Source organism: Oryza sativa, chromosome 4, assembly GCF_034140825.1.
Source record: "Oryza sativa Japonica Group chromosome 4, ASM3414082v1".
NCBI classification, from domain to species: Eukaryota; Viridiplantae; Streptophyta; class Magnoliopsida; order Poales; family Poaceae; genus Oryza; species Oryza sativa.
Window position 1 is genome coordinate 22,721,957 of NC_089038.1, and position 19,275 is coordinate 22,741,231.

The 19,275-nt window shown below is 40.5% G+C and overlaps 4 protein-coding genes across 6 annotated transcripts; 2 read left to right on the forward strand and 2 right to left on the reverse strand.

The window, feature by feature from the left end:
- Positions 1-6,001, forward strand: LOC4335964 (protein LURP-one-related 6). The gene is made up of 3 exons (XM_015778291.3): positions 1-3,924; positions 4,985-5,227; positions 5,663-6,001. Exons 1-3 carry the CDS (start codon positions 3,700-3,702, stop codon positions 5,792-5,794), a joined length of 600 nt encoding a protein of 199 aa, XP_015633777.1. The 5' UTR covers positions 1-3,699; the 3' UTR covers positions 5,795-6,001.
- LOC4335965 (pentatricopeptide repeat-containing protein At2g06000) lies at positions 5,881-9,381 on the reverse strand. Of its 2 annotated transcripts, XM_015778290.3 has the most exons (3): positions 7,474-9,381; positions 6,631-7,028; positions 5,881-6,019 (listed from the first exon to the last, which is right to left on the reverse strand). In XM_015778290.3, exon 1 carries the CDS (start codon positions 9,328-9,330, stop codon positions 7,579-7,581), a length of 1,752 nt encoding a protein of 583 aa, XP_015633776.1. In that variant the 5' UTR covers positions 9,331-9,381; the 3' UTR covers positions 5,881-6,019; positions 6,631-7,028; positions 7,474-7,578. The 2 variants fall into 2 exon arrangements, with proteins under 2 accessions (XP_015633776.1, XP_066165624.1); XM_066309527.1 differs by lacking the exon at positions 5,881-6,019 and having other exon boundaries at positions 6,430-7,028.
- Positions 9,382-10,892: 1,511 nt separating this feature from the next.
- Positions 10,893-13,473, forward strand: LOC4335966 (uncharacterized). The gene is made up of 4 exons (XM_015778744.3): positions 10,893-11,221; positions 11,614-11,766; positions 12,844-13,019; positions 13,157-13,473. The coding sequence occupies exons 1-4, from the start codon at positions 11,045-11,047 to the stop codon at positions 13,257-13,259; spliced, it is 609 nt and encodes a 202-aa protein (XP_015634230.1). The 5' UTR covers positions 10,893-11,044; the 3' UTR covers positions 13,260-13,473.
- A 581-nt stretch (positions 13,474-14,054) lies between these two features.
- On the reverse strand, positions 14,055-16,836 carry LOC4335967 (signal peptidase complex subunit 2). 2 transcript variants are annotated; one of them, XM_015778194.3, is made up of 5 exons: positions 16,652-16,836; positions 16,366-16,517; positions 16,128-16,209; positions 14,984-15,126; positions 14,055-14,310 (listed from the first exon to the last, which is right to left on the reverse strand). In XM_015778194.3, exons 1-5 carry the CDS (start codon positions 16,757-16,759, stop codon positions 14,217-14,219), a joined length of 579 nt encoding a protein of 192 aa, XP_015633680.1. In that variant the 5' UTR covers positions 16,760-16,836; the 3' UTR covers positions 14,055-14,216. The 2 variants fall into 2 exon arrangements, with proteins under 2 accessions (XP_015633680.1, XP_066165625.1); XM_066309528.1 differs by having other exon boundaries at positions 16,128-16,205; positions 16,362-16,517.
- Positions 16,837-19,275: the final 2,439 nt, after the last annotated feature.

Here is a 19,275-nt window from a genome sequence, read left to right on the forward strand (position 1 = left end):
CACTGTGTTTACAGTGGGTAGGAACACAGTAAGTGCCTACTGGTAAATTAATTAACTATCACTAGGGCAAACAATTCATGCGTCTCTCCAACAACGCCGAGCCAAATACTGCAGCAGCATCAGCAGCAGTAGTCGTCTTCTTCCTCACTGCCGGCCTTGCTGCGTCTGTTGCCTTGGCACTGGCAGTGGTGCTGCTAGCGCATGCAACGACGGGAGGTGAGGACGGCAGACGGGCAGAGTTCAGTCAGCTAGAGTGGGTGAGAGCCTCGTCGCGTCGGTTAGCCTAATAAGTTAAAAAAAAACTAAAATTTAAATTTTCAATATTAATTTTAAAGTTGATTTTGAGATATTTTCAACATGATTTTTTTTAAAGTTGCTTTAAACCGCTACGAACGAATATATAAAAATTTTACCTACAAATTAATTTTATTTTATAATAAATCGTTTTGGCTTATTAGGAAATGTGGGAACCGACGAGGCTATGATATTTTGGTCACTCGGATAAGGTGAAGCGTCTAATCATTTTAGGCGGTCGGTTCTGAGCTTTAGAAGCTTTCTACTTGGATCATCCGGGATTCATGCTAGGCCGGCTGAAGTGACACACCCGTATTGCTCATAAAATATTACTACTCCGAAGGTAACAGCAGACACTGGTACGATACAGCCGTTGAAACATGTCAATGTCTACTACTACTGCACTGCAGCACTGGTAGTCCACTACAGAACAATCCCCGTTAAGATGTTTATCTTTCCATTCTTAGCGGTTTTGAACCCAAAGGCTAAAAAAAAAACTAAAAACCATAAGTTAATCCTAAAATTAATTTATAAAAAATTTACCTCATAACCCCTGAATTAATTCTAAAATTTTGACTGCCTTGTTACTAGCTGCGAAAGCTGTAGCTGTCTGGTTTAGCCCGCGCATGAACGAAATCGCGCAGGAAGGGCCCAAGTATCAACCGTGTGAGGAGACGGCCCATGTGGGGGGAGCCCACGCCGTAACGCCTCCATTATGCAGCCCGGTCCACCGTGACGTGCAGAATTGGGGGGGGGGGGGGGGGCGCATATGCTGCATTTCTCCTAATCAATTTTCAGGCTCAACAAGAAAAATTATAAAAGGTTTAACAGCCGCCGCCGCCGCCACGGCCACCCAGCATCACTGCTCCAAATGGTCCTCTTTGCCACGGCAATTTCCTAACCTAAAAATTTCAGGCCAATACTATGCTCAATTGCTCATGTATTGTTTATGAGGCTTCCAGTCTAGATTCAGAAGACGGCAAGCATGTGTGGAAATTTCAGGATCTCAGAAACTAAAAAGTTAAAAGACCTTGAGCTTTATATATGAACTCGATATGCAGGTATAGCATGCCAAAGATTCAGTGGAACAAGTCTCTCAAAGCTTACCTTTGGTAGGTGGTTGCTTAGTCACAAAGGTTCAATAAGCAGGCTTCATGAACCATTCCAAGATTTGGTCCCTTGAGAAGTTAGCACACCGCTATTAACTTACTGAAGATATCTAGGCAGGATTCCAGAAATATTTGAAATATTTGACAATGTTCAAAGATCCCCCAAGTTCTCTCCTAGCCACGAAAAATTATAGGGTTAGGCAGAGAATCTCTTAGGTTAGGCACTTTATACCAAAAGCTTTACAGAAGTTCCAAGAAAGAACAGAGAACCAACTTATGCGTGTTCTTCAACACAATATGTTATAAGTAAACTGGGTCAAGGAATGGAGGGAATGCAGTTCGGTACACAAAAAGTCCAAAGCTGGTGCACCAATTAGGCAATTACCGGTTCCAAACTAAAACTGTTTCACCAGTGAAGAACAGCGATATAGAAGGAAGCTCTATTTCTTCTTTTTTCTTTCTGAATTCTGATCTACTTTAGTTCTTGTAAATCACAAAGTACAGAAAAAAAGCTTCATACGTGCAGTTTTATTATATTACGGTACATAACTTTCATAATCCACCAGAAAATACAGAGTGACAGATCACATAATTAGGAGAATAATTCTTTTATATTAGGGTACATAACTTTCATAATCCATCAGAAAATACTGAGTGACAGATCACATAATTAGGAGAATAATTCTCATCTCAAATGAGATACGCATCAAAAATAGATAGAGAAGTGTACCTTTTGTTGCACTTTCTAATAAGTACGCATCAAGAATAGATAGAGAAGTGTACCTTTTGTTGCAGTTTCACCTAATAAGTAGTATCCTGAGATTCAACAGCTACAGTCTGTATGATTGATTGCATGAAAACGACCTTCAAGAGGTGCCCCTTCAAAGGAACAACAAAAGGATGCGATGCAAAACGTACCAAATCAAATGTATCTCTAAACATAGGGAACAAAACATAAAACTAATTTCCGACAACGTTCGAGGAAAAAAACATAACACTAATATCAATATAGAAATTTGAGAAATTGCCTGCACTTCACTTAAATCATTGCCCTTCAGTGTTGTTTGCTTTTAGCAATGCTCTTACCCTTGGTTATGGAAAAAAGACAGGACGAGAGATGAGCTCTTGAAATGCACAAAAATAGAAGATGAAATATCAGCACCAAACATAGGACTAACAAGATTCAAACATTTCAATTTCTTCCTGGTTACACCATCTTTCGCATGCTTCATTTGGGTGTCTTCCCTGTATAGGAGCAACCACACTTCTGACAATTTTGCATTTCCTGGCAAATAAATAACTTAAAAAATACTTGTGACCTATATTTATCATATTTCCCCCAACATATTCTTTCTGCAATCAGCTGGTATCTATCTGTTTACATGATAATTCACATGTTTATACATAATACTTCATCAATTTTGATTCTGGCAAATTTGTATATCCTGATGACGATGCATCCGTGAAACAATGCAATGGCATTTCAACCATTTGGTGCACAAGTTAAACACATAATTATTGCTTACTTGGTCATCACTGATAGAAGGTAGATGTATACGGGCCATGCACAAGGATAAAGCAAAGCTAACTTTGTTAAGACAAAAGGCATGTGTGATAAAAAAAAATGGTGACAACTAAAAAAATTCTGTCAAATCGTCATTTAGCACATGTGCTCCTCACTAGTGAAGTCAGTACTTACACTTTCAGGAAATATCATATTGCAAAATTCTGCCAGAAAACACATAGCAGTTTTTTTTTGTGTGTGTGATGAAAAAACATGTAGCAGTTTGAGATGAAAAGGAAAAAGAAGGATGTGTCCTCAAACAATATGTATTTGAATGAAGAAAAAAATCACTCATCTACAAACACATTGAAAAGACATTGCTTCAAAGTTCAAACTAATGAGCAAGAACTTACTGAGAAATGTCACTGCAAAGAAGTTGCTTTCAAAAGTTTGACAAAGCCTATTCAAACAGAGTAGCTTCTCAAAAATTGCTTTATGTGAGGCTTTGATCCAACTTGCAAGACAAAAAGAGCTTGCTGTGAGTCCGACTTTCCATAGTTAAGAAAAGAACTATTCGTCTTGAATCATCACACCTACTGAATGTTCCTCTTTGCTTCTTAGCTTGGGTAACTGCCTTCTGCAACACAACTGCTTCTATGACTCAAGCTCTCAATATAAATACCAGCCTGCTGGCCATAGTACACGCTTGAGGGAAGATAGACAAACTGAAACAGGAATACAGATCAAGCAATAGTGCTATCACTCTTTATTTTGTGAGCAATTTCAAGAGCAATGGACAATAGCATGCCTGTAGTTAGCAAGATTTTTTGCTCAAGTACTTTGACAACACTGATGATCAGGAGAAGACCCACCGTCGTGAATGGTGGTGGTTTTGTTGTTACTGACCTCGGTAATAATGTTGTTTTCATTGTTGATGGTTGTGGAATACTAGGATCCAAGGGAGAATTGCTGGTGAAAGATGGTGATGGAGAACCAATACTGTTTATTTCTAGAAAGGTAATGGATCATGGGCTCATGGCTGCACAATTGCAACTCTTACAAATATAGTTTTCTCACCTATTTAGTAGTTTGATTTTGGGAGCTACACCTGAGTGAAAGTTAATTGATTAGGCCTAGAACTATTTGTTGATCTATAGGTGTTCTGACTCCTAACTTTGTTTTCCCACAAAAAACTTGTCTAGATATCCCATTATTTTTGTGCACTGGATAACTCTTAAAATATTGAACAAGCTAGAACTCTTTATGTTCTGGTTCAAGAAACTTCAAGCACTTATCTTGGTAGAATGCAGAATAATTGTCACACACAAGATTATAACATGAGTATATGCCCTACAGTTAAATCCTGTACTCTTTCAGAAACCATATCTTTCTTTATACTAATTGAATACTCTCCTAGAAGCTCCCACCTTAATTAGAGCAGAAAAGGCTAGGTAATTCTCACATTAATCGAAAAAAGAAAATAAAAAGAGAGAAATTCCCACATTAACCGTAGAAAAATAATAATAATCCTGACTGTCCAAATTGTGCATCTGGTTTAATATACAACTTTGATCAAAGATTGCTGCTTATACAATGATAGAGCTTGGCTTCAAAGTTCAAACAGTCATTTATAACACTTGTAGAAGTGTAGAACTCATGCATATGCAATCCTTTTGTAAAGGAGATTCTTACATGCATGCATATGCAATCCTTTTGTAAAGGAGATTCTTACATGCATGAATATTTTAAGAGTGCACTGCAGTCTGGGCCACTTATGCCATGTAAGCAAATAGCAAAGTTCTTTTGTCACACATGATTTAGGACAGAAATACAATGGATGTTTTAGTATCCAAATTCACGTTCAGACTAGAAAACTTAAATTTGGGATTTAATTTTGAAAGCATGAAGTTAGAAATCAAGAATATCACAATCACTCTGAACAATAAGATGTGAAATAAAAAAAAGGTCCAAATGGAAACTAAATTTCATATATTTATGTATATTTAAATCAGGCTGTTTTGAATTCTATTACCAGTGCAATGCATAGTTGATGGCTAATAAAAATTACACACTGCAGGGAGGAATTATCCAGGCTCTAAGCACATGGAACAAATGGAATGGGTACTCAATGGACTACCAAGGAAAAAAGAAGTTGATTTTTAGCCTAAGTGATCCAAAATCATGCATAGCAAAAGGTGCTCCAATTAGAATACACATTGAACCCAAGAGGCACTGCAAAAATTGGGACTTCGAGATCAGTGGATCTTTTGCAGATAGAAACTGTACAATAACTGATTGCACTGGCACAATAGTAGGCCAGGTATATCATCCATACTTTTTTATATACCTTCATAATCCCCTACATGCATATAATTGCACCTCTGAGTTAGCAAGTTATATTTATTTTATATAAAATTCATTTGTTATCAATATCCATACATTCTTCTGCTTCATAGGCTCATACGCAGCTAACACAAGTGAGCTGTGGAGATAGAGATCCCTCATGTTATGATTCAGAAGAAACATTCAGCAATAGCATGAAACTAAAGCATACCCTGAAGTCTGAATAATACAGTGAAGGTTTGGGAGAGGTGTCCAGTCTCCAGTGATTTTGCTTGCTTGATATGTACAAGTGCACGTGGATATGTATACACCCAATGAACATTTTGATTGCATGCATAATGCAAGCATGAAAACACATATTTGTGCATGAGAGAGAAATCTAACATGTGGCACATGCTATTTCGTTTTGTAGATGGGGAAGACAGAGCAGATAGGAACCAATGACTTCTACCATGTGGTAGTGCAGTCAGGCTGTGACAAGGCTTTCATCATTGGGGCAATGGCGGTTCTTGACAACATCCATGGAGAATCCACCAGATGCTGATAGTAACAAGTGTTCTTCTTTTCTTGTTCACGGAACACAACAGTGGTTATATGGTCATTAATGCTGATATTGTAGATCAGCCAACTACCTACTTTAGCCTTAAAGTAGAGATCATTCCATTTCATTGACCCTATCTCATTATCAGCTAAATCATATGTCAAATTTAATCAGCATTTATTGAGATTGTGACAGCACTCCTTTGCTCAACTTCAACTGCAATCCTTCCTGAATGATGAAGGAGGTAGTTACAGCTTACAGTATGTAATCTGTGCAGTGGAAAACAATTTCCGAACCTATCCCTTATGGTGGGAGGAAAAGAAACCTAGCAAGGTTGAACAAAAATGGGTAATTTGTCCTTGAAATAGCAAAAGCTGCTAATTACTAAACCTTGGCTTCTCTGGAACTACTTTATATTAAATTTTAAAGCTGTTATGGCATAAGCACTCACAAATAACATGTTGGAAAAGCTGCCAGATAAGGCAATACAAAGCATCGAGTAATAAACTACCCCCCTTAGCTTCTCTGATAATGTTGATAATAAGAACTATAGGAAAAGTTGATAAGTCACTCAGTAGGCCATAGATTATGTTGGGAAAACTAGAAGGTTGATAATAAATACTGAATGAGCTTGCCTATGAAAAAAACCCAAATAATCATTCCAATGGGAATTTTTTTTAAAAAAAATCGCACTACCAAAAATTGTGCTCAAACTTGTGTAAGCATTATTGGAAATATGGACAACCATGTGTATAGATGATCAAAATGATCAACTACCTCCTAAAAAAAATCTATACCACACTGAATAGCACAAGAAAAACTGGTAACAGGTGAAGTACCTCTGCTAGAGGGAAAATTACTTCATGCCATTCTTCAAGAATCAAGTCTTCAACTGCTACTCAATCTCATTTCAGTTAACAAGTCCAAAAAAGCATGTTGCTGACGCATATGGACCAAAGTGACTGGAAGTCCCAGGAAAGCGATCAGGCGAACCAGTTATACATGAGTTGTTTAGGGACATGCCAAGAATTGATAGAGCATCATTTTATCACATAAGCAACTCCAATGAAATTTGCAGCTCTGGCAACCATATATCTGTTGCTTCACTAAATACTAGGAGACCAAATGGCTTGCCTTTTACTTTATTGATCAGTGTGAAGTTGTTTTCGATTAGTTTCTTGGTAGTTCTGGTCCAGGTGCAATATGTTTACATTTGAGGTTCTCTTATCTGAATATCCTGCAAAACAAGTAATGAAAAAATATCAGGTGCCTTCAAATCTTCAACTATGTTAGTAGGCTAAAGTGGAGTTTATATTATGACAAATGTTAATAAGCATAGGAATCCTGCCAGTTAGGTCATCATTTGAAGGGGAACAAACTGGCATAATGCAATAAAAATCTTGTTCACAGTATGCAGACTTAAACAGACTATTAGAAACCCAGTTATTATCTCTGATGATCCATGCTACTACATCTGTAATGAACTAAATGTCAAGACGGTATTAAGATGGGCACAGGGCACTAAAGCTATTAGACCAAACATGTGCTTCGAATTCTATAGTGATAATTTAAAAACTAATACAAGGTCGTATGGGGATGAAAATAGTTCAAACTTTGAGGAAACAAACATATATCTATTAAAGATGTGTAAGAGGTCTCTAACTCAAACAAGAACAACTCACCAGTCACCACAGCCTCTTATAAGCTTTGCAAGTTCCAGATGTTCTGCAGTGCATACCAGAAACAGTCAGTGTGCTTTTCCTTCCATTCTCTGCTGTACCATTCAACTACAAAGCTACTGAAATATCTAGTCTTTGCCTCACAGGAGAAGGGACTTCCTGAATAGATGAAGCACCCCCTGATGCAAGACGCATTACATGATCCACCTCATTTGGCATCCCAGCCTTTAATAGGCAACTAATAAAACAATTAACTGTAATACTGTCAGGGGAACAACCAGCCTCCACCATTTCATGGAAAAACATGATAGCCTCTGAAATCCTACTCTTCATGCAGTAACCAATTATTAGAATAGTATATGTATACTTGTCAGGGCGACATCCTTTTTCTTCCATGCCCTTTCGAATCAAGTTTGCTTCATCCACCTTGCCACACTTGCACAGTACATCTATCACTGGGTTATATATGAATGCTTGTGGTGCAATGTCAGGTCTCAAGTTTAGTTCATTCAAAAGACCAATTGCTTCATCTGATCTGTTCTGCTTACAAAGTGAGTGTATTATGATAGAAAAGGTGTACACATTTGGTTGAATCCGATGCTGGGCCATATCACTCCAAATCCTCAATGCATCATCAAGTTGCCCACACCGACAATAACCATCAATCAAAGAACTAAATGTCACAACATCAGGAGGGCACCGAAGTCGCGTCATTTGCTGATACACTTCCACCGCAGAACCCAAGTCGCCAACTTTGCCATATCCATTTATAAGCACATTGTATGTAACCGTGTTGGGCATTATCCCAGATGCAACCATGTCATTGTATACAGCCATTGCATCCTCCAACTTCCCAGCCTTACAGTAACCTGAGATCACCGAGGTGAATGTCACAACATTGGGCATGCAAACACCGTCCCTCTGGAGCCTCCTCAACACCTCATGACCTCTACTCACCTCATTAGTCCTGCATAGACCATCCACAAGGATGTTATGTGTGACAGTATCTGGTGAACACCCAAATTCATTCATCCTTTCGACCAGCTCGAGCGCCTTTTGGACTTGCCCCACCCGACAAACCCCCTTGATGACAACATTAAAGCTCCAAACATCTGGAGAATATACCCTGTCCTGAATCCACCGTTCAAACAACGCCACAACATCATGCACCCGTCCACGGCCAATCAACGAGCTCATGAGCTTGTTATACGCATATGCTTCTACGCGGCAACCAAACTCCGATGCCTTCGATAGCAATGTCGCGGACGCATCCAGAAGGTTTGCACATGTGCAGGAACTGACCAGGAACGAGAGAAAACGGGCGTCGGGAGAGTACCCGTAGTGGGTCGTCATTTGGTCAAACAGCTGGAGGGCGTCGGCCTGGCGGCCGGACCTGCACAGCACCACGATGATCTGCTGGCAGGAGTGCGCGGACGGCGTGATGGAGAGCGGCGAGCAATGCAGCGCGGTGAAGACGGCGAGGGCCGAGGAGGCGCACGGCGCGAGACGGAGCGCGGCGGCGGCGGCGAGCGGGGAAGGGTCGATGCGGCGGAACCCCGGGAGGTGCCGCGGGCGGAGCAATGCCGCGGACGCGAGCGCCTTGGCGATCCAGAGCTCGGCCGACGCGTGCGACGGCGACGGCGGCGACGAAGAAGGCGGGAGCTGCTGCTGCTGCGACGGCGGGCCGGCGGCGGAGTAGTGGAGGAGGCGGGCGAGGGGGCGGGGATGGGGCAGGTAGATGCAGAGGAGGGCGTGGAGGCGGGAAGGCATCAGAGAGAGCGACGGCGGTGGAGGGTTCGGGGGCGAGGAGGCGGAGGAGGAGGAGGCGGCGGCGGCGGCGGCGGCGGCGGGGGTCGTCATTAACTCACCGCGATGTGACAAAGAGAGAGGAGGCCATATGGACCAGAGAATGGAGGGGGCAGGGTTTTGCCGTTTTGGCCTTAAGTATTTTTTTTTCCTTTTTGATAGTGCGATTTGTGCGGTTGAACGCGGTGAACGGTGAAGCTGGCAGTAAGATGTTTTACTCTTTTATCTATGGTCTCAATTAGTTCCAAATTTTTTATTCAAACTTCCAACTTTTCCATCGTATCAAAATTTTCCTACATACATAAGCTTTCAACTTTTCTATCACATCGTTTCAATTTCAACCAAACTTTTAATTTTGGTGTGAACTAAACACACCCTGTCTCGATGAAAAATGTTTCCATCAAATACATATCCACATTCATAGGAGCGCAAAGAGAGAGCTGACTTTGATCCTGCCACCGTGTTTGATATTTCTTCGTATAGAACATAATATATCATGTTGAAGCTAGGGTAAGCTCTTCGGTAAAACATAAAATTCAACTACTTTCAACAAAATCTACAGTTAAATTGGATAAAATATTTTAAAGATTAGTATATGGATGATCAACTCATATTTATTTCTTGTCTATATACAAAATAGGATTTTCTCCAACTATATATCTTATCCTAGTATAATAAGTTCTAATGATTCAAGTATCTTTGACAGCTAGTGGCCATCGTGCTTATATAAAAAAAAACTGCTAGTGATACATAAGTATAGTTGTTAAAGTGTTAGAGCGATGCTAGAGCACGGAATACTGTTGGAATAGGACAACTTAATAAATCCAACCCTAACCTCTCACCTCTCGCATCCTAAGCTCCCACACTGCAAAAAGAGCGAAGCAGGATAACCTCGACTTTCGTGCAAGCGAAGCAGCAACACTCATCAATTGGTACCTATATACCACACCTGAGGACAAAAGCACCCAATATCGGTGAGCAACACGGTGAGCTGGTGAAAAGCACGGCGGTTTCAAACGATGCATGTGTGACAACCTCGAGGCCTAAATGAGTATGAAGCACCTTGCAGTAATCCTTCGCCTACTTCGCCAACTCCCCTCGCCGCTACTTTCGTCGCGTTCGGACTTACCTTCTCCTTTTCCTTTCTCTTCACCTACGATAACATCAATCTTATCACCGTTGCCTCCCTCCTCACCGACTACTATGATTCCAACGACCTCCAATAAACTTGTCAGCCTCTAGATCCAGTGTAAGGAGAGAGGAACATGGAGATTGAGGAGGTGACGATTAAGGAGTCGAGAAACGGAGGAGGAAGACAGAATTGGGTCACCGCATGACGGGTGGGTTGGTGGTGCTCGTAGCAGTGAGAAAGAAAGAAACAAACTGTATCCGCGCGACGTGAGAAAGACATAGTGAAAAAAGAGTAAGGCTAATGATTCGCTTCATTATCTACTACCCCGTGTTCTCATAATGGCATGTGATGCCGTGGTGTAGTTCTTCTGTAAGCATAATAATTAGTAGTAAAAGAAAATACAGTAATAACTGAACAACCCACAAATGCATTTTGGTCTCGTATGCATTAGCTGCAAAAGCGAGGGAGCGATCTGTAAAAAAGCGCCACTCATTTCTAGATTACGGCCGGGTGGCGCCGCTCCTCCCCTCCTCGCTGCCGCCCATCGTCGTTCCGCCGCCCAAATCAAACCCAAGAGAAAGAGAAAGAGAAAGGGAACCCCCTCTTCCTTCCTCCCTCCCGCCCCCGCCTCCCCCCATGGCCTCGAGCTCGCGCGGCGGCGGCGGCGGCGGCGGCGGCGTCGGGCCCGACGGGGGCGTCGGGGACGGGCCGACGACGCTCGACGAGCTGTACAAGATCAACGTGGTGCCGGCCGAGCTGCACTTCAAGTTCCGCAAGGAGCTCCAGGGCCTCCGCGTCGGCCTCAACTTCGAGGTCCCATGTCATATCCTCTCATTCCTAAACCCTAAACCTCGCGAGTGTTTTTTATTTGATTTATGTTCTCTTTCCCCCAGTTATTTAGAGATTCAATTATCCAATGTGCTTCAGTAGAGTCCCTCGTCGATCTACGAAGGATAAATCTTGTGGATGTTCTTGTATTACTATTGGAAATTATTTGCACTTGCTGAAGTTGCCTCCCCTTGTGTGCATTGGGAGAATATCACCTCACTCCCAATCTTGCCAATGCGGAGTTATGTGGTTAATTTTGTCATGGGGAATTGATCATATGACACTCTTCTAGCGTAGAAAATTGATAATCGCAGTGTGGTTTTTTCGTGAAATATAAATTGTTCTCTGCTAAATGCAACGATGTATTTTCTTTTCAGTTCTATAATCTTGAGGTGAATGATTTTGAGGCGAAGGTAGTTCTGAAGCCTCTGGACTATGAACGGAAGTGGAAGTTCCACTACAAGCCCATCAGCGGTGATATACAGCTTCTTTCCAAGAAGATACCAGTAACGAAGTTTCTCAATCTACAGGTTCTCTCATTGAACCATGTTATTTGTGCATCATTTTTGTGGTAGCTTTATAGCAATGACTAGTACACATATTTGTCATGGCCCTGTCTTGACACAGTCAGTATATACTGTTCATTGGTATCTTCCATGAAACATGTTGTTTGATGGTGCCACTAGAGAAGTTAGTTGGTATTTGCATTGCACATAGTAGCTATGCATTTCTATGGTTAGTCATTTTTGTGCTTCCAGTTTTTGAGCAGTTGAGTGTATGGAATTGATGTGAGTAAAATTTTTAAACAGGATATATGAGTTCAGTTTGTTGTTCTTCAGACCTCAGGTTTGAAGTGCTAAGAAACAAATATATTTTCAACCATGGTAGTGGAATGTGGAAGATAAATATCTTGGCTTCAGTTAAGCAAATTTATTTTATATGGAGACCATGTCATGTATATGTTCCTTGATCACAATATTCTTCTGAAAATGTACTGCATGCATCAGTTTTTATTTTAAGAAGCTAGACGAAATAATTTCTTGATTTATCTGAAGAGTAAAGCTACTGAACAATGGAGTCGGTCCTCTTTTCGCAACTTACATTTTTTTTGTGGGTGGTAAATAAGGAATTTTCTCTAACATCACTGGTATTTAATAATTATCTATGATTTGCTGATGTTTAGCTGATGTCACATATCAATTTCTGGGTGGCTAAAATGACAGTTTTGGGGACCATGAAATATACCTTGATTATGGCACATACCGTTTGCTTCAATTTTCTGTCTCAGCGGAAGATTTGGTCCTTCAAAACATATAACAAGTGATTCCTGGGACTTTCTGTTGCTTCCTTCTCTTAATGTGTACACCAGGAACAGAGTATAGACCATTTCTCCTAGCCAGAAAGTATAATGCACATCTAACTGACATGCAAAGTTAGTTGAATTAGAAAGGATCAGATTGGTTGGACATACCACACATGGTCAACATGGTGAAACACAGGAACCAGTAGTGATTAAAAAAAAGTGCCCAGCTTGAATCTTCATTTGTTCAACAAGTTCCTTTTCTAGTACTGATAGTACATGGAATTTCTAATAACAATGGTTACAGGTCGGCATTGGTCACAATTTCCATCTCAATGCCACTGGATGGAAGTGGAAGCTCTCTACGTGTTTGGGGGGAGATGGTGTCTCTCAGATAAGAAACAAATCGACACTCAGCATGTTCCCAGGGTTTGATTTGAGGGTCGGTTGGAGAGCTGAATATGTGCTTCCTGAGATTCATGGGTAAGTCACTCAACCCTGCTTAAAGAGTTTGTGGCTAGGCATCATTAGCACAATCCTTGTGGAACCTACTAATCAGGGATAATTTTTACCATAAAGACACAGTAACATCAGCTAATTTTCATCTTTTCTCCATGCAGGGCTGTTGGAACAGGAGAACCTGCCTTCAGTATGAACTACGGGCGATTGCAAGCATCAATAGATCGAGTTGAGGCTATCGTAACACAGTCAGATCGGTATTGACCCCTTACAAGGTATATACCAGGAGGGTGAAGATGATACATCTCAAATCCAATGGAGTTCTTCTCACTTGAGTCACTTCTGTATTTTGAGGTTTTGTATCTGATGTACAGTAATTAGCGAAGTGTTATTCTAGGAACAGAGGTTGTCCAAACCCTTGCACGGCACTTGTTTTAGCAAACATGATGAATAATGTTCCTGATGATTGTGTTTGGCACATTCACTCCTCCTGACATACTGAACTTGTGACTTAGATTATCAGACAACTAAATTGTTATGGATCAATTCCGTAACATATTGCCGTATGGAACTTGAAAGGGTGGTGTTTGTTGTTACTTCCTCCGTGCTAAAATATACTCGTAAGTATTTTTGTTCTGTAACACGGTCTCCAAAATGCTATTTTGACCAACAATATCTATAAAAATAAGATATTTTAAATAAAAAGAGTTAAATAAGATGTTTTAAATTTAGTAACATTAATTTTACATAATTTTTTTTTGCTAGTAATAGTCAAAGTTAAAAATGTTTGACTTATCACTATGCTAAAAATGCTTATATTTTGGGACGAGGAGAGTACGTATTTCGACGACACTGGTAGTTGTTGGTACCTTACCAGTCCAAAATATGTGTACAGAAGGAATTATTTACAAGGATTTTTGGCTATTGGCATAATACATTTTTCTGTTTTCCTGAGGCAATTTCATTCATGTTGTCATATAAGCAGAACGTACAGAGCTCAGTGCTGGTATCTATGATTAACCATCGATAGGCTTGTAAGCTCATAAAAAAGAATTGGGATGGTACCGGGTGTCTTCGACAGTATTTCAATCACCAGTGAAACAGTAATGTATGACAAAATTGTCTATTTTGATTAAGCTAAGGATTCTTCCAAGCAAGGAATTCCACAAGAGGGTTTCTTTTCTAGACAATTAACGTCTCATAGTCACATGGACTACCCATTCATTTGCCCTTGCGCTCAGTGTTGTAGTCATCAATCAACCTCTCAACATCCTTCCAGAACAGGCCTTCCACGAGAACTCCTTCCTTAGTAAACCTGCACAGGAATACTGTTACTGCAAAAGAAGGGTAACACTGAAAGGATGCCTTTAAGTTTCCAGGTGAATTAGAACTTTGCGCTGACAGGTTAGATCATGCTCAAGCTTGCACCTTTCTCTTTATGCCATTGAATAATGCCTAAAATGTTGACGCTAATGATTTGCAATGTGCAACTAGTAGTATCTGCAAACTAGGTGGTGTCGAACATGGCCTTAATACAGGAAGCATGTTTGGAGCCGTCATGCACTAGCTATCTTCATGTAATGGTGTAATCCTAACAGCACAATGGAAGCATCAATCGAGTGAGCATTAGCAGAGAGTGTTCACCAAGGCGCTATGGCTAGTTAGGCAGCAGACTAGCAGCTAGCACATATCAGTGATAAGAGCATAAGGCGAACCTAGCAGAGCCAGGCAGACACCTAGATCGGATACACTGGGAAGGTGGCCTACACCGGAAGGTGCAGCCTTGGCAAACGCATTTTTAGAGCACATGACCGTATAACGAGCATTGCAATCAAATTTAGAATTCTCTCCTTTAAGAGAACAATAGGTTTAAACCATGCAACTGTAGCTAACTAGAAGAGTGTGCCTTCACTAAGATTAAAGAAGAAATATGTTTCTTGATGACTTCATTTAACTCACTGAATTGAGAAGTTCTAATAAATACATACCATTTTGTAACACTCTTAGTGAAATGAACTGGCTTATTGGCGGAAATAGACTGGGGATCTGCACTGGCTATTGTGATAGTGTACATATCCGAGAATCTTGGTAATTTTGAAGATATAACTAGTCCAGTGCTATTGAAAGAACCCTGGAACAAAGAAAAATACAACAGGTTAAATAATGCTGTAAACATTATGGCGACACATGTACCAAACAAGAAAAATCGTAAAAACATCTCCTAATCACATTATGTAGAGTGCAAGACAAGATGAAGTAAGTGTCTAAACAAAGCACTATTACTAAAAGTAACTGAATAGCCAGGCACATCTGTCAGTGTGTTCATGGTTTAGAAGCAAAATAGTTGTTCATAATCTGGTAGCTTCATTGCTGGTAAGATGTAACTGACGACACTAGCTGTAACATAACCTGCACAACTACAAAGTTGCTACCTGAGAGGAAAAGTAATAGATAAAACATATTTGTACTAAGTAGTATAACATCTAATTTGCAATGAGATGTCCATAACATGAGAATATGAAACAAACCAGAACTTGAAAAATGAAAACTACCAGTCTGTACCATATTAGTTTATGGGGCTGCAATGACAAGATATAGTATGATATGGGTCATCAAACTCTTCAGTCAGAAACTCAGAATTTTCAAGACCTATATATGATACCCCCTCTATCTACTTTTGATAGGCATATTTTCAAATCTGAAAAATTTACTTTTGATAGGCATATTTCAATCCAACCACATATCCTCTTAATGACTTTCTCGGATTTAATGTGTGACTCTCCATTCTTTCACAAAAGATTGGCTACATGGGCATCGAGAAATGTAAATATTAATGAATCACTTGTTTACGAGGAATAACTAGTAGCTTGTTTAAATGGATGATAAGTAAAATTACTTACCATTGGTCAGTGTGCCAAGATGAAATATGACTATCAAAAGTAAATGGAGGGAGTACTATGATAGGCATCTTATACTGCTCAATTTTCATATATGTTGATGCGAGATCTACTTCCTAATTGGCTAATTTTGCCCAACCCCCAACCATTTATAATAGATGCGCTACAGTAAGATAAAGTGTGTCATTGATATGCACTTTGAATTAAAGAGCATCAAATCCAGATGATAACTCACCGCAGGAGGGTGTGTGAACATAATGGCATCCTTTTCCTTGGTATAGCTAAGTATCAACAGCACCACATTCAACACCACATATGTATCGACCGATCAAGTCAAGGATCAACAGAAACAAACAACAGGTTTCACAATAACTACCAATCAAAACCAAATTCCAGCTAACTGACAACACCCCAAAAGCAGATCTAAATCCAGTTTCATCCGAAACAGAGCGGAATCACAAAATCAAGGATATAATGCGATGCAGCCGAGGAGGAACTCGCGGTTCTGGGGGAACTTCTTCGGGTAGAACTGCGCGAGGAGAGCGATGGCGATCACGGCCGCCCCAATCGCCAGCTTCCAGTTGCCCAGCCGCGTGTCCTCCGCGTAGCCCTTGCTCTTCACGACCTGATCGCACAACAAAAACCACCTCCTCATCAGCGGCCAAAATCTATCAAACCCAACCGGAGGAGATCGAGAGGGGAGGGGAGAGAGAATGGAGAGGGGGGGGAGGCTAGGGTTTTAGCGCGTGTCGCTCGTACGTCGGAGATGGTCTCGTCGAGGAGGTGCTTGATGGAGTGGGGGTCGAGGAGGTTGGCCTTCTTCGGGCTCGCCTTCGCCGGCGTGGCCGCCGCGCCGTCGCTCGCCATCGCCGCCGCTCGGAGCTCGTCGAGGAGGGAGGCGGGGTGGGAGAGGGAGAGGGAGACGAGACGATGCGGGCTCAGTGGCCTGTGGCTGGTGGGACTCGTGGGTATATGCGGGTTGAGTCGATGACGGATGGGGCCGCCCGCAACTGGGGCCCACCTGTCAGCGTCGTGCCAGGGGATGCCCTTCCTGTTTTGGTAGGTAGGTGGGCCTGCGTTGCCATGTGGATGGTGGGGCGGACCAATGGGAGAGAGGGAAGCGCGTCACTGGACTGCCACGTCAGCGCTGGAGGAAGACCCGAATTGAGGTCTGGACTGCATATGTCAGCATGACGCATATGAGCATTTTTGCGCAAAATGTGGACGACGGGTTTACTATACCCCCGCCGACGGTAAGCCCGCATGGCCGCATGGTCACTACGGTGAATAGTAAAAACGAACAAAATTTATAACACAAATAATTTTCTGTTTTTCTTTTTTTATTTAGCTTTTTTTTTAGAAAGAGTGGACAATTTATCTATTACCGTCCACATTTACATTCCTATTCATATTACAAGGAGGATTTAAGAACCAAAGATAACGCCCCTCCTGTAAAGTAGAAGCAAACTTAGCTAAGTTATGAGCATCAAAATTACAAGCCTGATTTTTATGATGAAACTCTACTTTTACAAAATGCTTCCTTCTTGCCTCAATATCATTTAGGACTGCTAAATATTGGCACCTTGGTTTCTCTGAGATGCTCTTAATGACCTCAAAGCAGTCTGAGGCTATACAGACCTTTGGTATATTACAGTCCATAGCTATTGCCAAGCCTTCTATTTAGCTTGGTAGGGTTATCAGCCACTTACCAGGTGGGAATTCTTAGCTTATCCACATGTTCAAAAATCCATGGGCCTGTTGCCCTGATCAGTATAATAATACTAGCTCATCCATGGGCCTGTTGCCCTATTCAGTATAATAATACTGTCTCCGTAAAAAAAGGTGTAGTTTTACATGATTCATATTCAACGTTTGAACATCCATCTTATTTGAAAAAAAATTGATTAGTATTTTTATATTGTTATTAGATGATAAAACATAAGTAGTATTTTATATGTAAATATTTTTTTTATTTCTTTCATAAAGTTTTTAAATAAAATGATGGTGAAACGTTGGTCATTTAAATCCACAACTGCACTTAAATTGGGACGGAGGTAATAGCTAGTAGTAGATGGCAGCCAATAGCTACAGTACCAACCATACAATTTCTATCTTATATTCATCATCCTAAAATAAACTAACCAAATTTATCTTGGCGTATCTAGGATTTTCATATGGGTGGTCCAATTTATATATTTTTAAATATCCTAAATATAACAAGATTAAAAGTATAAATTGATCAAATGTGTATCGTAATATACTAATAATCTTATTTATTTTCATATCTGATTTCTTCGTTTATCACCAAGCTTCATTTGCCAAATGTATCACAACTATGGTAACTTCAATTTTTGGTAACTTTAAGTATTGAGGGATTAGTCCACTCTCACATTTGACCATCTACATCTGATTAAAAGGTTGTGCCAAATCTTTGTGTTTTTCAGACCGGTAATCACTGTATTTGTTTCTCCACAGTTCCTCCCATTTACTCATAGGTGAACATATTTCTTGGAATTACTAGATTCATGCACCCAATAGTTATTTTCTTTTAAGATCATTTGCCAACATATGCATGCAGCGTTGTCCGTATTCTCTCTTTGTTTTCTCGCAAAAAGAAATATTTTATTAGTTGTTTAAAATATCTGGATGAGATCTTAAGTCAATTTAGTACTCCCTCCGTCCCACGGAAAATCAATTCCTATCATATCAAGGTGAAATTAGTGGAGAGTGAGAATGACTAAAATGCCTTTAATCATTGAAAAAAGTAGTAATAGTAATAGGTAGGTAAAGGGTATTGAAGATATAAAACTTCTCGATTTACGTGCTAAGAATAGGTAGAATGGTAGAAATTGGTTTTTTATGGGACAAAATTCAAACTTTAGAAGTTGAGTTTTTTTTGGGACGGAGGGAGTACATAATAAAAATAGCGTACTATTTGCTTACCATTCATTGTTCTTCAAGATGGGAGTATCTGTTAACAACCGAATTTGGTAATCCAAGTATCGAAGTTGGAGATAGATCGAAGCGGTATCTAAGATAGAGATCGTTCCGGAAACAGAGCGAGAATCAGCTAAAAGTCAGAATCGGCTACAATCAGGATCGGCGGAGTTCGAGTCGGACAAGGTTGGCCAATTGAGCCGATGCCGACAATGTGGCGCGGCATACATTGTCGGGTTGAGTTAATGTGCTTCATGAGGATTGCCATGCATGGATTGAGTCCTGAGAAGGCAATTGTATCTATTAATTAGGATATTTCATGTAATTTCCTTAGAGATATGTTTGGGCAAAAGTCTGCCGCAAAGACTTATGATATCTTAGAGTTTGTTAGAGATAAGAGTCATGTCCGACACGGACATATTTTGTAATCTCGGGTATAAATAGAC

What these genes read in the sequence shown, in the direction of transcription:
- LOC4335964 (XM_015778291.3), top strand. Translation starts at nt 3,700, where the DNA reads ATGGACAATAGCATGCCTGTAGTTAGCAAGATTTTTTGCTCAAGTACT. An exon ending in TACTGTTTATTTCTAGAAAG is followed by an intron (nt 3,925 to 4,984) that starts GTAATGGATCAT and finishes TACACACTGCAG; the next exon opens with GGAGGAATTATCCAGGCTCT. An exon ending in CTGGCACAATAGTAGGCCAG is followed by an intron (nt 5,228 to 5,662) that starts GTATATCATCCA and finishes TTCGTTTTGTAG; the next exon opens with ATGGGGAAGACAGAGCAGAT.
- LOC4335965 (XM_015778290.3), bottom strand. Translation starts at nt 9,330, where the DNA reads ATGACGACCCCCGCCGCCGCCGCCGCCGCCGCCGCCTCCTCCTCCTCC.
- LOC4335966 (XM_015778744.3), top strand. Translation starts at nt 11,045, where the DNA reads ATGGCCTCGAGCTCGCGCGGCGGCGGCGGCGGCGGCGGCGGCGTCGGG. An exon ending in CGAAGTTTCTCAATCTACAG is followed by an intron (nt 11,767 to 12,843) that starts GTTCTCTCATTG and finishes CAATGGTTACAG; the next exon opens with GTCGGCATTGGTCACAATTT. An exon ending in GTGCTTCCTGAGATTCATGG is followed by an intron (nt 13,020 to 13,156) that starts GTAAGTCACTCA and finishes TTCTCCATGCAG; the next exon opens with GGCTGTTGGAACAGGAGAAC.
- LOC4335967 (XM_015778194.3), bottom strand. Translation starts at nt 16,759, where the DNA reads ATGGCGAGCGACGGCGCGGCGGCCACGCCGGCGAAGGCGAGCCCGAAG. An exon ending in TCGACGAGACCATCTCCGAC is followed by an intron (nt 16,518 to 16,651) that starts GTACGAGCGACA and finishes TTGTGCGATCAG; the next exon opens with GTCGTGAAGAGCAAGGGCTA. An exon ending in ACTAAGAGTGTTACAAAATG is followed by an intron (nt 14,311 to 14,983) that starts GTATGTATTTAT and finishes ATTCCTGTGCAG; the next exon opens with GTTTACTAAGGAAGGAGTTC.